At 45.0% G+C, this 16,857-nt stretch overlaps 1 protein-coding gene and 1 pseudogene across 1 annotated transcript in view; one reads left to right on the top strand and one right to left on the bottom strand.

Moving 5' to 3' along the window:
* The window catches only part of LOC126198730 (UDP-glucosyltransferase 2-like), a 97,661-nt gene that overhangs the window by 60,365 nt on the left and 20,439 nt on the right, over positions 1-16,857 (top strand). Inside the window, exon 6 of the mRNA XM_049935251.1 lies at positions 11,808-12,027. Within this exon, the coding sequence (XP_049791208.1) occupies positions 11,808-12,027 (220 nt within the window). The remainder of the gene's footprint in view (positions 1-11,807; positions 12,028-16,857) is intronic.
* On the bottom strand, positions 12,424-12,541 carry LOC126200021 (5S ribosomal RNA; annotated as a pseudogene).

Here is a 16,857-nt window from a genome sequence, read left to right as displayed (position 1 = left end):
AATTGCAGGTTAACTAATGCCAGAGAGTAAATGAACTCTGAAATATACCCGTATGATAATTTACACCTGCAGTGGGATTAAAATGTGTTCAGTCTGTCATATGACATGTATGCACGGTTTCATGCTTCGTACTATGAGAAAGTGGGAGTCTACTCAGTCCACGGAAATTCAAGGAGCTGGCGCCAATCATCGTAATAGAGTGCTATAAACAGGACGATATGATTATATTTGGGCCCTTAGGTGCACGAATTGAATTTGAATCTCCGGCAGATTTCCCAGATCTCACTGGAGTGTATGCTCTAGTTCTACGTGACCGTGTGATTAACTACTGCGCGCTCTTCGGTTTGTGCAATGAGCTGTATAAGTTAACATGGGCTGCTCACAAACCCAGAGCATTTCACCATGGTATCTGATGGTGTGACCATCTTTGTAGATGCTTGCGGTCTCTATGATGATGAGCACAGACAGTTCATATTTAAAGATGTTGTATTCATAGCACACACAGAAGATGTCGGAGTAACAGAGACATTCTCAGCAAACACCCGATGTCTTTCAAGAATGTGAAGTGTGCAAGAACACGAAGGATTTCACTGTCATGATTCTGTTATACCCTATAAGGGCATGGTGAAGTTGCTTTGTTATTCGACCACACAGATACCATCATCTACATCAGAGGCGAGTAGAACATCACATGGATGCGTCGAATAATCAAATTTGCTTCCATTCAAGACCAGGAATTCTGCGGGTTCCCTGATCTCAATCGAATCAGGAAGATGTGTGAAAATGGTGTTGCTGTATCTGCTTATGAAAATGTAAAATTACGTATACTTTTAAGTTTCATGAGAATAAATGATTTTTTTTTTTTACCTCACATCTTGTGTATGATTTCTCTTCACACTGTTCCCACTTTGGTACTGCACAGTTTTATGCAAATACTATGTCGATGGTTTTCTAAAGTACTTGTGCTATATGTCTTTGGAAGCAGACACAGTAACATGCATCCTGCTCCCATTAGCTAATTCATGCTACACGAGAGGCATGCTCCCATGCAACAATTCTATACGTTTTGTTACCCTACACGTTAAACTTCACCTTCAAGTTCAAAACTAATGTCATTTGCGCCCTGCACATCCTTTATATATAAAACTGGGATAGGTTTTTTGTAAAAAACAACAGCAAAGACTTATAGCAACGAAGATTGTCATTTGTTCAATTCTCACAGATATACACTCCTGGAAATGGAAAAAAGAACACATTGACACCGGTATGTCAGACCCACCATACTTGCTCCGGACACTGCGAGAGGGCTGTACAAGCAATGATCACACGCACGGCACAGCGGACACACCAGGAACCGCGGTGTTGGCCGTCGAATGGCGCTAGCTGCGCAGCATTTGTGCACCGCCGCCGTCAGTGTCAGCCAGTTTGCCGTGGCATACGGAGCTCCATCGCAGTCTTTGACACTGGTAGCATGCCGCGACAGCGTGGACGTGAACCGTATGTGCAGTTGACGGACTTTGAGCGAGGGCGTATAGTGGGCATGCGGGAGGCCGGGTGGACGTACCGCCGAATTGCTCAACACGTGGGGCGTGAGGTCTCCACAGTACATCGATGTTGTCGCCAGTGGTCGGCGGAAGGTGCACGTGCCCGTCGACCTGGGACCGGACCGCAGCGACGCACGGATGCACGCCAAGACCGTAGGATCCTACGCAGTGCCGTAGGGGACCGCACCGCCACTTCCCAGCAAATTAGGGACACTGTTGCTCCTGGGGTATCGGCGAGGACCATTCGCAACCGTCTCCATGAAGCTGGGCTACGGTCCCGCACACCGTTAGGCCGTCTTCCGCTCACGCCCCAACATCGTGCAGCCCGCCTCCAGTGGTGTCGCGACAGGCGTGAATGGAGGGACGAATGGAGACGTGTCGTCTTCAGCGATGAGAGTCGCTTCTGCCTTGGTGCCAATGATGGTCGTATGCGTGTTTGGCGCCGTGCAGGTGAGCGCCACAATCAGGACTGCATACGACCGAGGCACACAGGGCCAACACCCGGCATCATGGTGTGAGGAGCGATCTCCTACACTGGCCGTACACCACTGGTGATCGTCGAGGGGACACTGAATAGTGCACGGTACATCCAAACCGTCATCGAACCCATCGTTCTACCATTCCTAGACCGGCAAGGGAACTTGCTGTTCCAACAGGACAATGCACGTCCGCATGTATCCCGTGCCACCCAACGTGCTCTAGAAGGTGTAAGTCAACTACCCTGGCCAGCAAGATCTCCGGATCTGTCCCCCATTGAGCATGTTTGGGACTGGATGAAGCGTCGTCTCACGCGGTCTGCACGTCCAGCACGAACACTGGTCCAACTGAGGCGCCAGGTGGAAATGGCATGGCAAGCCGTTCCACAGGACTACATCCAGCATCTCTACGATCGTCTCCATGGGAGAATAGCAGCCTGCATTGCTGCGAAAGGTGGATATACACTGTACTAGTGCCGACATTGTGCATGCTCTGTTGCCTGTGTCTATGTGCCTGTGGTTCTGTCAGTGTGATCATGTGATGTATCTGACCCTAGGAATGTGTCAATAAAGTTTCCCCTTCCTGGGACAATGAATTCACTGTGTTCTTATTTCAATTTCCAGGAGTGTAGTTCAGTTCTTGAGATTGTAATTTGAATCTTTTCCACATAATACGTTTTTAACAATAACAAACAAAACGTTCACTGGCTGAAATATTTATAATATTCAGATATATTTAAATCTACATTGAAACTAATGTGAAGGTACTCTTATTCTTACATTACAACAGTCTCAGTAGTAGCAGTTACATGGCTAGCGGCAGGTGAAAGTTAATAAGTAATCTATTTACAAATGTACATGGTGCACACACACACACACACACACACACACAGACGCTCGGTTACTCACACTATGATGATAGGGTCATACTATTCTGCAGCATTTACACCCAGTCTCATTCTCCCGCTTTCAATCAATCAGAGTCCCCCACCACTTCCCTCGCCACAAGTGAATAGTGTGAGGACGCAACAGTTTCAATCCCATCACCATAAACGACTCTTTTATCGTTATGAGGCGACAGGCCGACTTTAGATTGCAGCACAGTGTACACATCGTGTCCTCTCGATTGAATACTAGTTTGCCATATAATGTGTTGCAGCTGCGTTGGAGGACCAAGAACACCGCTGTTCAGACATGGCAAACAGCCTTCGATAGAGAGTGCTCTCGATGCCACATGGTGCACACCCTTAGGCCGCCTCTGAGCGGCACCTTGCAATGTGCGATACGCATACATTTTTGCTCACAGACCTACAAACTCCACAATCGGCAATCCATTCGTCTCGCCTTTCATAAGGCTGATAACCTTCTTGTTCTGTGGAACAGTACCGTAAGGATTACCAGCCGTGTATGAGGAAACGTCGAATGCATTTATGTGGTACCTCATTACTTCGTATGGATTGCAGTTCTTTAGCCAATAGATGTAGCTATCTGTATTCGTATAAAGTAATTTATGATCAGTAAATGAGGTTTTGCAAACTCATAACGAAAGCGGTTCATGCTGAGATTCGATCAGTCTAGTATACACATCCCCACATAAATATGTTTCGTAAACTCTACTGCAACTTTCGACATCTCCACAGCAACAAAGTTCTCATTGAATATTGTAACGTGTTTAAAATTTCGTCCGGCGATGCATTTTCTTATGCCCCAACGCCCATCCCATAAGGTTCTAATCAAAATTTCAGGATGTTCCCTCGAATTCTCCATAGTTTTACCGAAAATTGAATGATTCATTAACTCAAAAAAATCTGTCTGAAAGTCACACATCACGAAAGTCGTCAGTGCCACATTCAGATCAATATACTCCTTCAACTATGGGGATTGCTTGAAGGAGATAGTCCTGGTGATTCTAACCACTCCATCCCCAGTCTGAGACACTGCTGGAGAAATCGACAGTGAATAATGTATCTCCGCTTATCCCCCAGCGTTGTCATCAGTATTGGTATGGAGCTCCCTCGCTGAACTATTTGCTCCAGACTCAGCAGCAGATCGGCGTGTGCATCTTGCAAACTAATAGGGTATGTGAGTCCTGCCTCCACCACATACCGCTCATCAGAATCAGCTGCCATTACCACAACGATTTTCCCACCTAATCCCTTGCATTCATCTTCGGGCACCAATCGAAACTCCCCAATCGTTAGTGATTGTTGCATAGTGTGCCTGTATGTTATTGACATCCAAGTACATAATGTGTTGAACCTGTCAGCCATACCTTAGTTATTTGCCTGGGCGTGTTTATGGACACATTGACAAAGTCCCCCAAGGATCACTCGCTCAAAGCAAAGAAGCATGTCAGCATCGGTCAATAATTCGATGCTGCGCTTAGTTTTCTTGAGTATAGCGTCCCAGGACAGCCCATGTGCTGTGTAACAAAAGATGAGATCCAGAGAATATGTGGTCGAGCATGGACACCGGAATTTCTCGTAAACGTCCACAAGCAAGCGCACGTTTGTGTCCATGTAAAGCTGTTTGAACTTTCCTAAAGGGGAGATGTTGAACTGCCACATTCATGGCATGCTCATATTCTGCACCTGTTATGGTATCGCCTGTAAGGTTGCTGGAGAATGCAGTTATGTCGGGTAGTCTTGATTCGTTAAGTTTTGCCATACTATCCATCTCGTGTAGGGAAACCCGCTTCCTAGTCACAAGCTGAAACTTTTGCTCATCAGGAAATACAAATGGTTCAAATGGCTCTGAGCACTATGGGACTCAATTTCTGAGGTCATTAGTCCCCTAGAACTTATAACTAGTTAAACCTAACTAACCTAAGGACATCACACACATCCATGCCCGAGGCAGGATTCGAACCGGCGACCGTAGCGGTCTCGCGGTTCCAGGCTGCAGCGCCTAGAACCGCACGGCCACTTCGGCCGGCTCAGGAAATACAGCTCGAATGATATGCATATCCCCGCTAGGTACAGTTTCAACGAGTTTCTGGAGTGGTGCTTGCATAAAGCATAGCAAGTTAAAGATGCGGCGCGTAATTGTTGGCATCCTTCGTTTGGAGAATGAAATGTATTTCTCAACGGTCTCAGGTAGGACACTAACCTGATCATTCTTCATTCTGAAATCAGCCAAGTGCTCAAGAAGAAAGTGAACGTCATACCCACTTAAGTTATGGAAGAAAACGGGTACGCATCTTACGCTCTCCTGCAGATTTTGAGAAATGGACGTGGGCCAACAACTGTATGCTCGTTCTGCTCATCTGACTTGCGTTTTTCCAGGCCATAGACATGAACAGATGTTCCGGTATTCTGAACCTCAAATTTAGGTATATCCTGGAGTTTAACGGGGAACTCAATACTGTGAAAGTTATAACATTATGAAGTCATAGTATCTACCTTATCGAGATACAGGTTTTTCTCCTAATTTCTCTCACAAGCTAGAACTGACCATCCAAAGCAAGTCTGGTCGGTTCTGTTTTTAACATTAATGCATGCATGTTGGCGACTATATCTTTGGATATCTCTGTATAGTTTGACCCCCATTTACCAGATCATAGACATGGATATGGATGTCCAGGTGTAGTATTTGTCTGAGTGCTTTAGCTGAACCCCAAACTTCCATATCGGAAAATCGAGCCAATATACGCCGGTTGGAACTTTAATAGTGGCCACTATTTATTTACAGTTCGTACAAAATAGATATATGCTTCAAAGTTTTACTGACCTTCAAAGTAGTCACCAGCATTGTGTATAGCCCGTTGCCAGTGATGTGGAAGTCGTAGGATGCTCTTAGCAGTGCCAGTTGTGTTGACAGTTCGAGTGGCGCGGTTTATTGCCCGACGAATTTGTAGCAGTTCTGAAGCGAATGCCATGAAGAGTTTCCTTCAGTTTAATAATCGAGTTGAACTCACGAGGGATTAAGTCAGGGGAATTCAGTAGGTGGTATAGCACTTAGCAGCTCAATCAGTCAAACAAATCAGTAGCAGCTTGCACCGTACGTGCTCGAGCATAGTCCTGCAAAATGATGGTCAGGTCCTGCAGAAAGTGTCATCACTTCTGTCTCTAAGCTGGTCGTAGGTTGTGTTACAAAAATGAACAGCTTAGAGACAGAGGTGATGACACTTTATGCAGGACATGACCATAATTTTGCAGGACAATGCTCAAGCACGTACAGTGCAAGCTGTTACTGATTTGTTTGACTGACGGGGTTGCTAAGTGCTATACCACCTACTGCACTCCCCTGACTTAAGCCCTCGTAAGTTCAACTCGATTTCTAAACTGAAGGAAACACTTCACGGCATTCGATTCAAAACTGCTACAAATTCGTCGGGCAATAGACCGCGTCACTCGAACTGTCAACACAAATGGCACTGCTAAGAGTATCCTACGACTTCCACATCGCTGTCAATGCGTTAGACACAATGCTGGTGACTACTTTGAAGGTCAGTAAAACTTTGAAGCATGTATCTATTTTGTGCGAGCTGTAAATAAATTAAAGTTCCAGCCCTCATAGTCCTGAAGGTGGACTCATGGAGCTGCCCAGTGATTGATGTGCTCCGTGTTATCACGCCATTTTCCCACCAAAAATAATGAATTGTCTCTTTAATGTCAGAGGCAGATTTGGGAGGGGGATAGTGTTCGATGCATTTAATGGCAATATGGCACGGTGCATTAACAACCTTGATGAGCTTTGTTTCCAGAACATGAAGGCATGCTTCTAGGAACCAACAGGGTCACGGTACCCTCCTGCCAGATTCTCGATCAATATCAACGAGATTCGCTCCTCATCGGCATCTGCAATCACCGAGTATTCTAATTGTGGTATGGTGTTGCTGTTGGGATGTCATTTACTAAAAGGATAGGAGAGGGAGCTACCACTAGCCACAGGGCTATTACTGCTATTGCTGCAACTAGTTGACGATGGTGATGTGGCTGCTTGTGGACCAGTGCAGAGAGTCATGTGCTCTACCTTGCGTTGCTGCCAATTCTGGCAAGGACAAGAAGGTAGAGGAGGAGGAGTAGGAGGAGGAGGAGACGCAGCAACTTCGGGCCAGTGTGAGCAGCCTGGCTGTGGCTGCTGCTGCTGCTGCTGCTGCTTCAGCCCTGAACCAGTTGCCACCCCTGGTACCTTTGCCACGGTGTTTTGCAAAAAATTGTCTCCGAGATGAGACCACCGTAGAAGGGAGAGCATAGCGAAAAAAATTGAAGTACAACGCTCCGGAGATTGCCTGCTGTTGCAAGGAAAGAAAGAATATTGATTATTATTATTTGTAAGTTTAACGAGTGCGTGTATATAAATTCCCTATTTCACTCTGGTTCCTTGGCATCTCCCTCAGTCAACCAACACCTACTCACACTGATAAAGGTCTGTCTCCATCTCCTCCACCCACTGTGGCGTTTCACCCTCACATGGAATGGGGAAGAGCCATCAATCCATCTCACTGATATTACCTGAAACCACATATTAATTTTTAACAATAAAAACATATACACATCAAAAAACTATGAGAAAAATAATATTTTTTTTAGAATATGCACTTATTTCAGAGTGGAGGGTGACAAAGAAAAGTGCAGCAGAATCCTCATTCAAAAATGCACGAAATTAAAAAAGTGCAGTCATATCAGTGGGGAGGAAGGGGGAGAGGCAGGAGTGGGGATTTCCAGAGGAGTAGCGAAACTAATTGATCAATTTCATTAAGTACTCAATTAATTTCATATCAAAAGTGTGCTTCTATTGGTAAGGGAAAGGAGGATGGAATGGAAATTTCCCAGAGGGCTGGAGGAGGTGGAGGGGGAGAGGAGGGGTGGGGATTATCGCCAGGGGTAGTAAATCAACCCCCAAGGGGCCATAAATCAATTATCATAGGTTAAGGTCATAAATCAATCAAGTTTGCCTCTGAATGTATGCTGGCCCCTTAATGTATGTAACTTACACAAACGAAATCTGCTCATACCAACATTATCCCACTACTCACGTGGTCAGAAAGTGGCTGCCACATCAGGACTTTCTGGGAGAGTAAGAAGTGCATCAAATGCATTTCAGCTAGTTCCCTATGTTGGTGTATGCATAGATAAGCCTTTTAATTTCCTAGCTGAGATGATGTGAATGAAGTCATCATGGTCTCTTTCTCCCTCACGTTAACAACCAGTAGTACAGAAAAAGTGGAGCTATCATCAATCTAAAGGGTGCTCGGATCACCACGGCACATTATTAGCCCTTGAAAGATGTCATATGTCCTTGCCTCCCTCCATCCCAAGAATGGAGCCAGATATAGAAGCATGGTGCTTTTCATACTCATAAAATTAAGAAAATATGAAAAAAGTTTCAAAATACTAGGGATAGCTTTTAATCTTCTTTTTTTTTCTTTTTTTGAATCATCAGTCCTCTTACTGGTTAGATACGGCCCTCTTCCACTTCCTCTGTATCAGTCCCTCAGTTTCAGATGCCCACAATTATTTGTTAGTTATTTCAATGTCTCTCTTCCCCTACTACTGAAAGTCCCTCAAATACCATAAAAGTTATTCCTTTATGCCTTAACATATGTCCTATCGTCCCTTCTTATTGTCAGTTTTTCACAACCATCTCCTCGCTGATTCTGTGTAGAACCTCATTTCGTATCTCCTCCACCCACCTAATTTTCACCATCTTTCTGTAGTACCACATCTCCAACACTTCGATTCCCTTCTTTTCCCTTTTTCCCACAGTCCATGATTCAAATCCAGCTCCTGAAGATTTGTACTCAGAGTGTAACTGCGTTAAACCTTCAGGATCCCTCGTGTCAGCCTTATGTCTTCGATGTCTTCGAGAGGTTTCTGGTACAATGAAACAAAGAAGACTGTGGGGTTAACAGCGGATCGGCGAACGAGGTCTCAAAGGATGGACCTTGAACACTAATAAGTCAAGAGCGAGGGAAAAAAATAACCGTGGTCTCTTCAAAGGAACCATCCCATCATCCGCTTTAGTCGATTCAGGGAAACCATCGGAAATTTAAAACTGGATGGCTGGACGGGTATTTCCCACTCCTAGCATCAGACAGCCTTGGTATACTGGTTCCATATGTTCAATTTTCGTTGGTGTATTTCTATCTTTTATTTTTCCCTCACAAGAGCATGTATACATCCCGAATAGGTCCCGTTCCTTAGGCAATGGAGAGTCATGCAGTCGCTCAGTCGCTGTGTCCTAGACGCATAAGTAACCCAGACAAATCGTCTGAAGCTCTTGGGAGATACTACAACTTGCTGAACTTTCCTAGGACAGTAACCTTTTTTTCTCTTTGGTATCGGTCCATGGATGTGGCATGGGGTGTCAGCATGGGTCCCAGCCCACTTTGTCGATGGTTTCACGGGTTTGTTGGGCAATATGAGGGCGTGCGTTGTATTGCTGGAGAATCACACCTGTCCTATGAGATCCACGACGTCTCTCTCTTATGGCTGGCTTCAGCTTGTTTAAAAGCGAATCCGAGTAACTTCGGCTGTTCATTGTACGCTGATCTTCGAGATAATCACAAAAAATCTGGATCTTCAGCATCCCAAAACATCGTCAACATGACTTTTCCTGGCGATGCTTGGGTTTTCAATTTTTACTTGACGGGTGAGTTGGTGTCCTTCCACTCCATGCTTTGTCTTTTTGATTCTGGCTCATAATAGTGAACCCAAATTTCATCACAAGTTAAAATTTTGTTGAGGAAGTGCTCACCTTCTCTTTCATAGTGTTCCTTTAGCTCTGTGCACACTCTCAACCTTGTTTCCTTGTGTAGCCGCGTCAACTCCTTTGGGATCCATCTTGCACATGTTTGGCGGTACTTCAGCTTGTTACAGATAATGTTATGAACTGTACCAGTACTAACTTGGACCTTATCAACTATCATTTCCACAGTCACACGGCGGTCGGCAAGAATAATGTCATCATTTCGACTTGCAAGTGCCGCGCGGGATTAGCCGAGCAGTCTAGGCGCTGCTGTCATGGACTGTGCGGCTGATCCCGGCGGAGGTTCGAGTCCTCCCTCGGGCATAGGTATATGTGTTTGTCCTTAGGATAATTTAGGTTCAGTAGTGTATAATGTTAGGGACTGACGACTTTAGCAGTTCCATAAGATTTCACACACATTTGAACATTTTATGACTTGCAAGTGAGGGAGTAGATCAGGGCCGGCCAAAAGCCGCACAGTGTGCAAACGTGCGGAAGTGCTGCACATGTGCGCACGTGTGCGACAGCGAGCGACAGCGACATCTGTTATTAGACATGTGTCCTAAATGAACGGCGGCGGCTCCACTTCCCTGTGGTACAAGCAAGAGCGCAACATATCCAGTCTCGTTTATCCCTGGTGACCGTAACCTTAACAGAGATGTACTGAGAACTGGCAAGTACTGTGAAAAAGCAAAGGATGGGAGATCTATGTTCTCAGTCGTTTAAAAATGACTGGGAACAGCAATCCCTTTTTGTAGCCGTTGGTGAAAACTCACAGTGTTTGCCGTGCCGCCGAATAATAGGAGTCCAGCGTAATTTTTCAATTGAAAGACATTGCAGTACATATCACAAAGACAAGTGTAGTGTACTCAACAGTGAAGAACGGCAAGCAAAATTAAATGTCCTTCAGAAAATGGATGAGACACATCAACTCGATTTTACTGTACGTCAAAGTAACTGATACTTCTTGAACTCTTAGTTTCTTGTGTTACATTTATGTCTGTTTTACTGTACGCTGTACAATGTACTGTTTTCAATTTTCCAGAATGACAACCACACTAAATCTTCACTGCGAGCAAGTTTTAAAATCGCATTAAGAATTGCACAATCTGGGAAACCCTTTTCCGAAGGGGAGTTTGTGAAAGGGTGTCTGATTGATGCTGCAGAACTTGTGTGTCCCACGAACGTTAGCAGGTTTCAAGAAATCAGTCTATCCAAACAAACAGTGACAAGACGTATCAGTGCTATGGCCGGCGATCTGCACAGGCAGCTAATAAATAAGGCTAAATACTTTGTTGCTTTCTCTGTTGCGCTCGATGAAGCAACAGATCTTACAGTTACAGCTCAGGTTGTGATATACATAAGAGGTGTCGATAACGCACTTTGTGTAACAGAGGAGCGACATCTGTGCATAGAAACATTCACTACATGAACGCTGACGGCTGCGGCGTGCACGCTGTCACCCGGAAGTTGCACATGTGCAGGAGCACCGCACGCGTGCAGAATTTCTGGCCGGCCCTGGAGTAGATACTGCAACTGGTCGGCCAGAACGGTGTTTGTTAATCGCTGAGTCGTGACCATTTTTGAACTGCTCTACTCAGTTGTAAAAATGTGCACGATTCATACAACCTTCACCATAAACTTTAGACATTCTACAGTATATATTAACTGGTTTCTCGCCTTCGGCAAGTAAAAAACGAATAACAGAACGTTGTTCAACTAATGTGGACGTTTCAAGCGGTCTCACCGTCTTGAAATGTATTTTTGAGGTTATGAACAAAACAATGTTACCAACTTAATGCCATGAAAGTATGAAACTTTCCCTACTAACAATTTTTCCCCGTACCAGTTTGTCTCTTTACTTATTGAATGACCCTCGTATGTTTAGCCATGGAGTTACCAAGCTGCTTAGCTGTCAGTTACAGAAGACACTAGCTATATATAGACACAAAACCTTAGAGTTAGTAACCTGTGTTTAGCGAAAGCAAAACAGGTCTTGACTAGGTTTTACTTACTGATTGTGCCTTACGGTGTGCTGTACGATTCGGAGCCGCTGCCCACTGCTTACTCTGAGGTGATGTGGTTGTTTCCGCAGCCCACCCTAAGGTGCGGATGTTCATCAGCCAGGGCGGCCTGCAGAGCCTCAACGAGGCGGCGTACCACGCCGTGCCGCTGCTGGTGGTGCCCTTCTTCTCCGACCAGGCCCACAACGCCGCCAAGGTGCAGCAGGCCCAGGTGGGGCTCTGGCTGGAGTACGCCGACGTCACCAAGGACGCTCTGCTGCGCGACCTCAGGGCTATACTGCAGGACAGCAAGTAAGTGGCGGGCGTGCTCCAGCTCCGAAAGTCGGTTCCAGCCGCTGTGGGATGGCAAAGAAAGATCTGATACTCTTCGTACTCGGCAGTATCTGATCGAATCTTCAGCTGTCCAGCCTTATTTATGTTGTGCCTCACTAAATAATTGTTAACGAACGCTGACTCGATTCGTAACAAATGAAGCTTCCAACAGCGTTCCCCACTCCACAGTAATATCTATGTGTAACTTAAGAACCACTAAAAATCACTCCGTCTTCAGGCCACGAGTGGCCTACCGGGACCATCCGACCGCCGTGTCATCCTCAGTGGAGGATGCGGACAGGAGGGGCGTGGGGTCAGCACACCGCTCTCCCGGTCGTTATGATGGCATCACAAGGCTGAGTGCACCCCGAAAAATGGCAACAGCGCATGTCGGCCTGGATGGTCACCCATCCAAGTGCCGACCACGCCCGACAGCGCTTAACTTCGGTGATCTCACGGGAACCGGTGTAGCCACTGCGGCAAAGCCGTTGCCCAACTTAAGAAAGCTACAATGGAAAAAGAATAGTGCTTTTTGTTCTTGCTTCCCAAATAACGTGCGCTCGAAGCTCTTCAGAATCCTTACTATAACTGTTAACAATTGAATAATGACAATTGAAACCAACAGGTTTATTGTAATCCGACGTCGTTTACTCAAAACATGTTACCAGTTTCTACTACAAAGAGCGTCATCTTCAGGCCCCTACCGTAATCTGCCATCAAAGTACGAACCAAAACGACAAAGAACAACGGACTCTTGAAATGGAAACAGCATATATATATATATATATATATAACACCAAAATACACACACACACACACACACACACACACACACACACACACACACACATACAGCCCCCTCAAAAAAAAAAATTACATAACACCAAAATACAGACACACACACAGCACAAAAAAATATATATTACACCAAAACATGCACACACACATACATGGACAAAAACAAAAATAAATAAATAAATACAATAAAATTAAATTAAATTAATACGACACCAAAAAACACTCACACACACACATACACACACACACACACACACACACACACACACACACACACACACAAATGCATACACGAACAGACCACAGATACTTCAATAGTTACACTCATAAGTTTGGCAGTAATATTCGATCTTTGGCAAAAACATTTGACAGTCGGCAACAGAAACCAAAACATTGCATTAAAACAAGCGCTCAGTGCATAGTGCTTTGGAATGCGGAAAAAACAGCAAATTGGCGCTCATAGGAAGAAGAACAACACCAAAAATGCAACAGGAGCGTAATATGTAAGAAACTGTCTACGCAACCTGTAAGTACACTTCAAAACATTACTACTCAATAGGAAATACCAACCACACAGAACTGTTTATAACCTATAGGCACAGTGACAAAAATGTAAATAAAATAGCTAACATATGTACATATTCCAGGCCACTGATGATGCCTTGCAGAAAATAAAGGCGAAACGCGTATGGCACTAAAATTGTGTTTTATTCAGTTGCTGTCAGACGGTCCATAAGTGAAAATTATCAATATACAGCAGAGTTTATTAAGCATGTTACGCCAGCATGTGCAACCAACAAAGTCGAGTGAAGCGGGACCGTAAGCAACTGGATTCCGTAACTTCCAGTAACAACCCCACCCAATAGTCAGATGACAACTCCTCGAGTTTTTTTGTCAGTCTAGCAGAATGCGGCTGGGCGTTACCGTGCAGTAACATGACTTCACACAGTCTTCCTGGTAGTTGTTCACTGACGCCAGGTGCAAGACGCCTCACTTAGTGACAACAGAAGCCAGGAGTGATGGTTACACCTCGGGGAAGCAATTGTTAGCACACCACACGACCGCTGTTCCACCAGATGCATTACATTAACTTTCGTGTATGTGCGCAGGACTTTGTTGGGGGAGTTGCTGCTTTGTATGGGCTCATCATTCCATTGTTTTCCTTATGCTAACATAAAGACTCCGTTTCCCGTCACTATTAACGATACAGGACAGGAAATGTCAGTGTTGTTCACTAGCCAATTGATGACTAGCAATTAGAGATGCATATATGGCCACTCGCTGAATTTTGTGATTTTGGTTTACAGCATGCTGTACATATACACCCGATTTTTGAATGTTCCCCGTTGTGTGAAAATGTCGCACGATGGTGGAATGATCACAGCGCATCACACTTGCCAGTTCTCGAGTACACTGACGAGAACCATTCTGAATTAATGCGTTTAAACGATCTTCATCAAACCCAGGAGGTCTTCCTGAACGTGGAGAGTCATTAATGTCAAAACAATCCATTTGCTTGCCTTGCTCCGTCCAGTGTTATTATCGCCATACACGGAGTACGATGTTTGTCCGGAAAATACGTATAAAAGTTGAATAATAATTTTATTTTACAATTATTCAGATTATTGCAATATGGTCTCCTTCAAAGTACTCGCCCTGAGACGCGATACACTTCTGCCAACGCCGTTTCCACTATGGATAACATTGCTGAAAGTCTTCAGTTGTGATGATGTTCAGTTGCCGTGTCGTTTCCGCCTTGATGGCTTCCACATCTCCCAAGTGCCGCCCATGAAGCACCATTTTGCATTTCGGGAACATGAAGAAGTCACACGGGGCTAAATCGGGTGAATAAGGCGGGTGGTCTGTCACGGTGATTGAGATTCGGGCCAAAAACTCGCGCACAACGAGTGACGTGTGAGCGGGCGCATTGTCGTGATGGATCCACCTGCCCCCTTTTGCCAACTCCGGTCAAACTCGGGCCACATGAGCTCTGAGACGTGCCAGAACTTCAACGTAAAAATTTCCGTTCACTCTCTGGCCGGGAGGGACAAATTCCTTGTGAACAATGCCCCTAGAATCAAAGAAAACAATCAACATTGTCTTCACATTGGACCTTGATTTTCGCGACTTTTTTGTTCTCGGTCCTCCTGCTAGTTTCCATTCCTTGCTTTGAGATTTTATCTGCACCTCTAATTCGTAAAACCAGGACTCGTCTCCAGTGATGACTCGGTTGAGAAAGTCCCCTCGTTCCTCTGCTTCGAACCAATCCTCACAGCACTCAACCCTCTTTGCTTTCTGTTCTGGCGTCAAGAGCTTCGGTACGATTTTCGTACACAGTTTCTTCATTTCAAGTTTTTGTGTCAGGATTTCGTGAACGATTGTTTTGGGGATTGACAGCTCGTCAGCAATCATTCTGACTGTCAATCTACGGTGTTTAAGAACACAAGCCCGAATTCGTTCAACATTTGCATCGGAACTCGATGTCGACGGGCATCCTGGGCGACGGCCATCGTTCACTTCTTCTCGACCATCCCGGAACCTTTTTAACCACTTGTTCACGGTTGGTTCCTTCAGAGAATTGTCTCCGTAAACCTGTTTCAAACACTCAAAAATCTCACGGCCATTCTTGCCTAGCTTTGCAAGAAACTTGATGTTGACGCGCTGTTCCTCAATCAGAGAGAGCTCCATACCGACGGCAGGTGAAAAAGGGTAACTGTCAACAAGCTGCCGCACGCTCCCACCTTCACGCAGAGTGCTCTGACTCGAAATGAGCGTTGATGGGATTGATTACAGCAGTAGTCCCACCTGGCGATGAATGCAACTTGTAACATAAAGACATTATTCAACTTTTGTACGTATTTTCCGGACAAACCTCGTATATGTTTCTGGCTGCCTTCGCTGCTGGCACCCGTCTACCGAACTAGTAGGGAAGAATATGTCGGAAACGTGTCGGAAACGTTCCGATTTCTCGACATAGTACAATATTTTCTAGCATCCACCACTCCACTCACTATCTCTAAATTACAGAATGACAGTATGTAAACCTAAAGAGCAACAGTGAACTACAAACAGGAAATGACAGCCGATACCCATAGCAACTGGAACACCAAAGTGCAAAACAAAGGCGCTACGAACTTACTCGCCCATCTAATATCATCTTAGTTGGACCTAATGAGAGCTGACCATTTTATAGAAGAAGGTAGACGACGTTTGGAATCAGACGAGGTCATCTCATTTCGAACAACTGTCTACATTTCAGAACCAATTTTTTTAAGACGTGCGTCTATGGCAAAAGCAATCCATATTCATGATTTTACAGAAAACATAAAATATTCTAAAAATTCCTGGAAGGAAGTGACATTATGTAGCCTACTTTACAACCTTTGCAAGAAACAGAAACGCAATGGAACGATAAGGGCGAGACACCCTTACATTTAAGAAGTCTTCAGTTGGAGAGTGTGGTTGTGTCACCCGCATACTTCGTGTGAGGATGGAGATTCCAATAAAGGGAGTTGGATTACCGCACGTAACCCACAGTAAAACAGCACGTTCATCCTTTTACTGATTCTGCTCTGTATCACTTTCATGTCTGACTTTCAGGAATACAACCTAATGACATATGAAAGATTTTAGACTAACTTGTGAGATTTAAAATCTCTGAACTCGTCACGGTAATAAAAGACTAACAGTGATTTGCGAGAAGACGAGTCACTATCTTTCAGAAACTGTCTGGCAAAAATAGTGTATCACCCAGAAGACAGAGTCTGATGTCAGTGTAATTCCGTACACATACACACCATCGGCGGGAATGCAAACTGTTGGAGTTGCTGTTCTCTGTGTGAGCATAGTGCGTTGGTACTGTTCGCGCTGTTGTTACCAGGAGTGGCAGGGTTTACACGGTTTGTGAACAGCGTCAGATCTCGAGCAGTGAGTGTGGAGGACACGCAGATGGGAGACAGACTTTAACTAGTACTAGCACCTGGCAGAGTCTGATTGGAGCGTCATTGCGGA

This window comes from Schistocerca nitens, chromosome 8, assembly GCF_023898315.1.
Source record: "Schistocerca nitens isolate TAMUIC-IGC-003100 chromosome 8, iqSchNite1.1, whole genome shotgun sequence".
NCBI classification, from domain to species: Eukaryota; Metazoa; Arthropoda; class Insecta; order Orthoptera; family Acrididae; genus Schistocerca; species Schistocerca nitens.
Note: the sequence above shows the minus strand (reverse complement) of the source record. Positions and strands in the feature narration are given on the sequence as shown.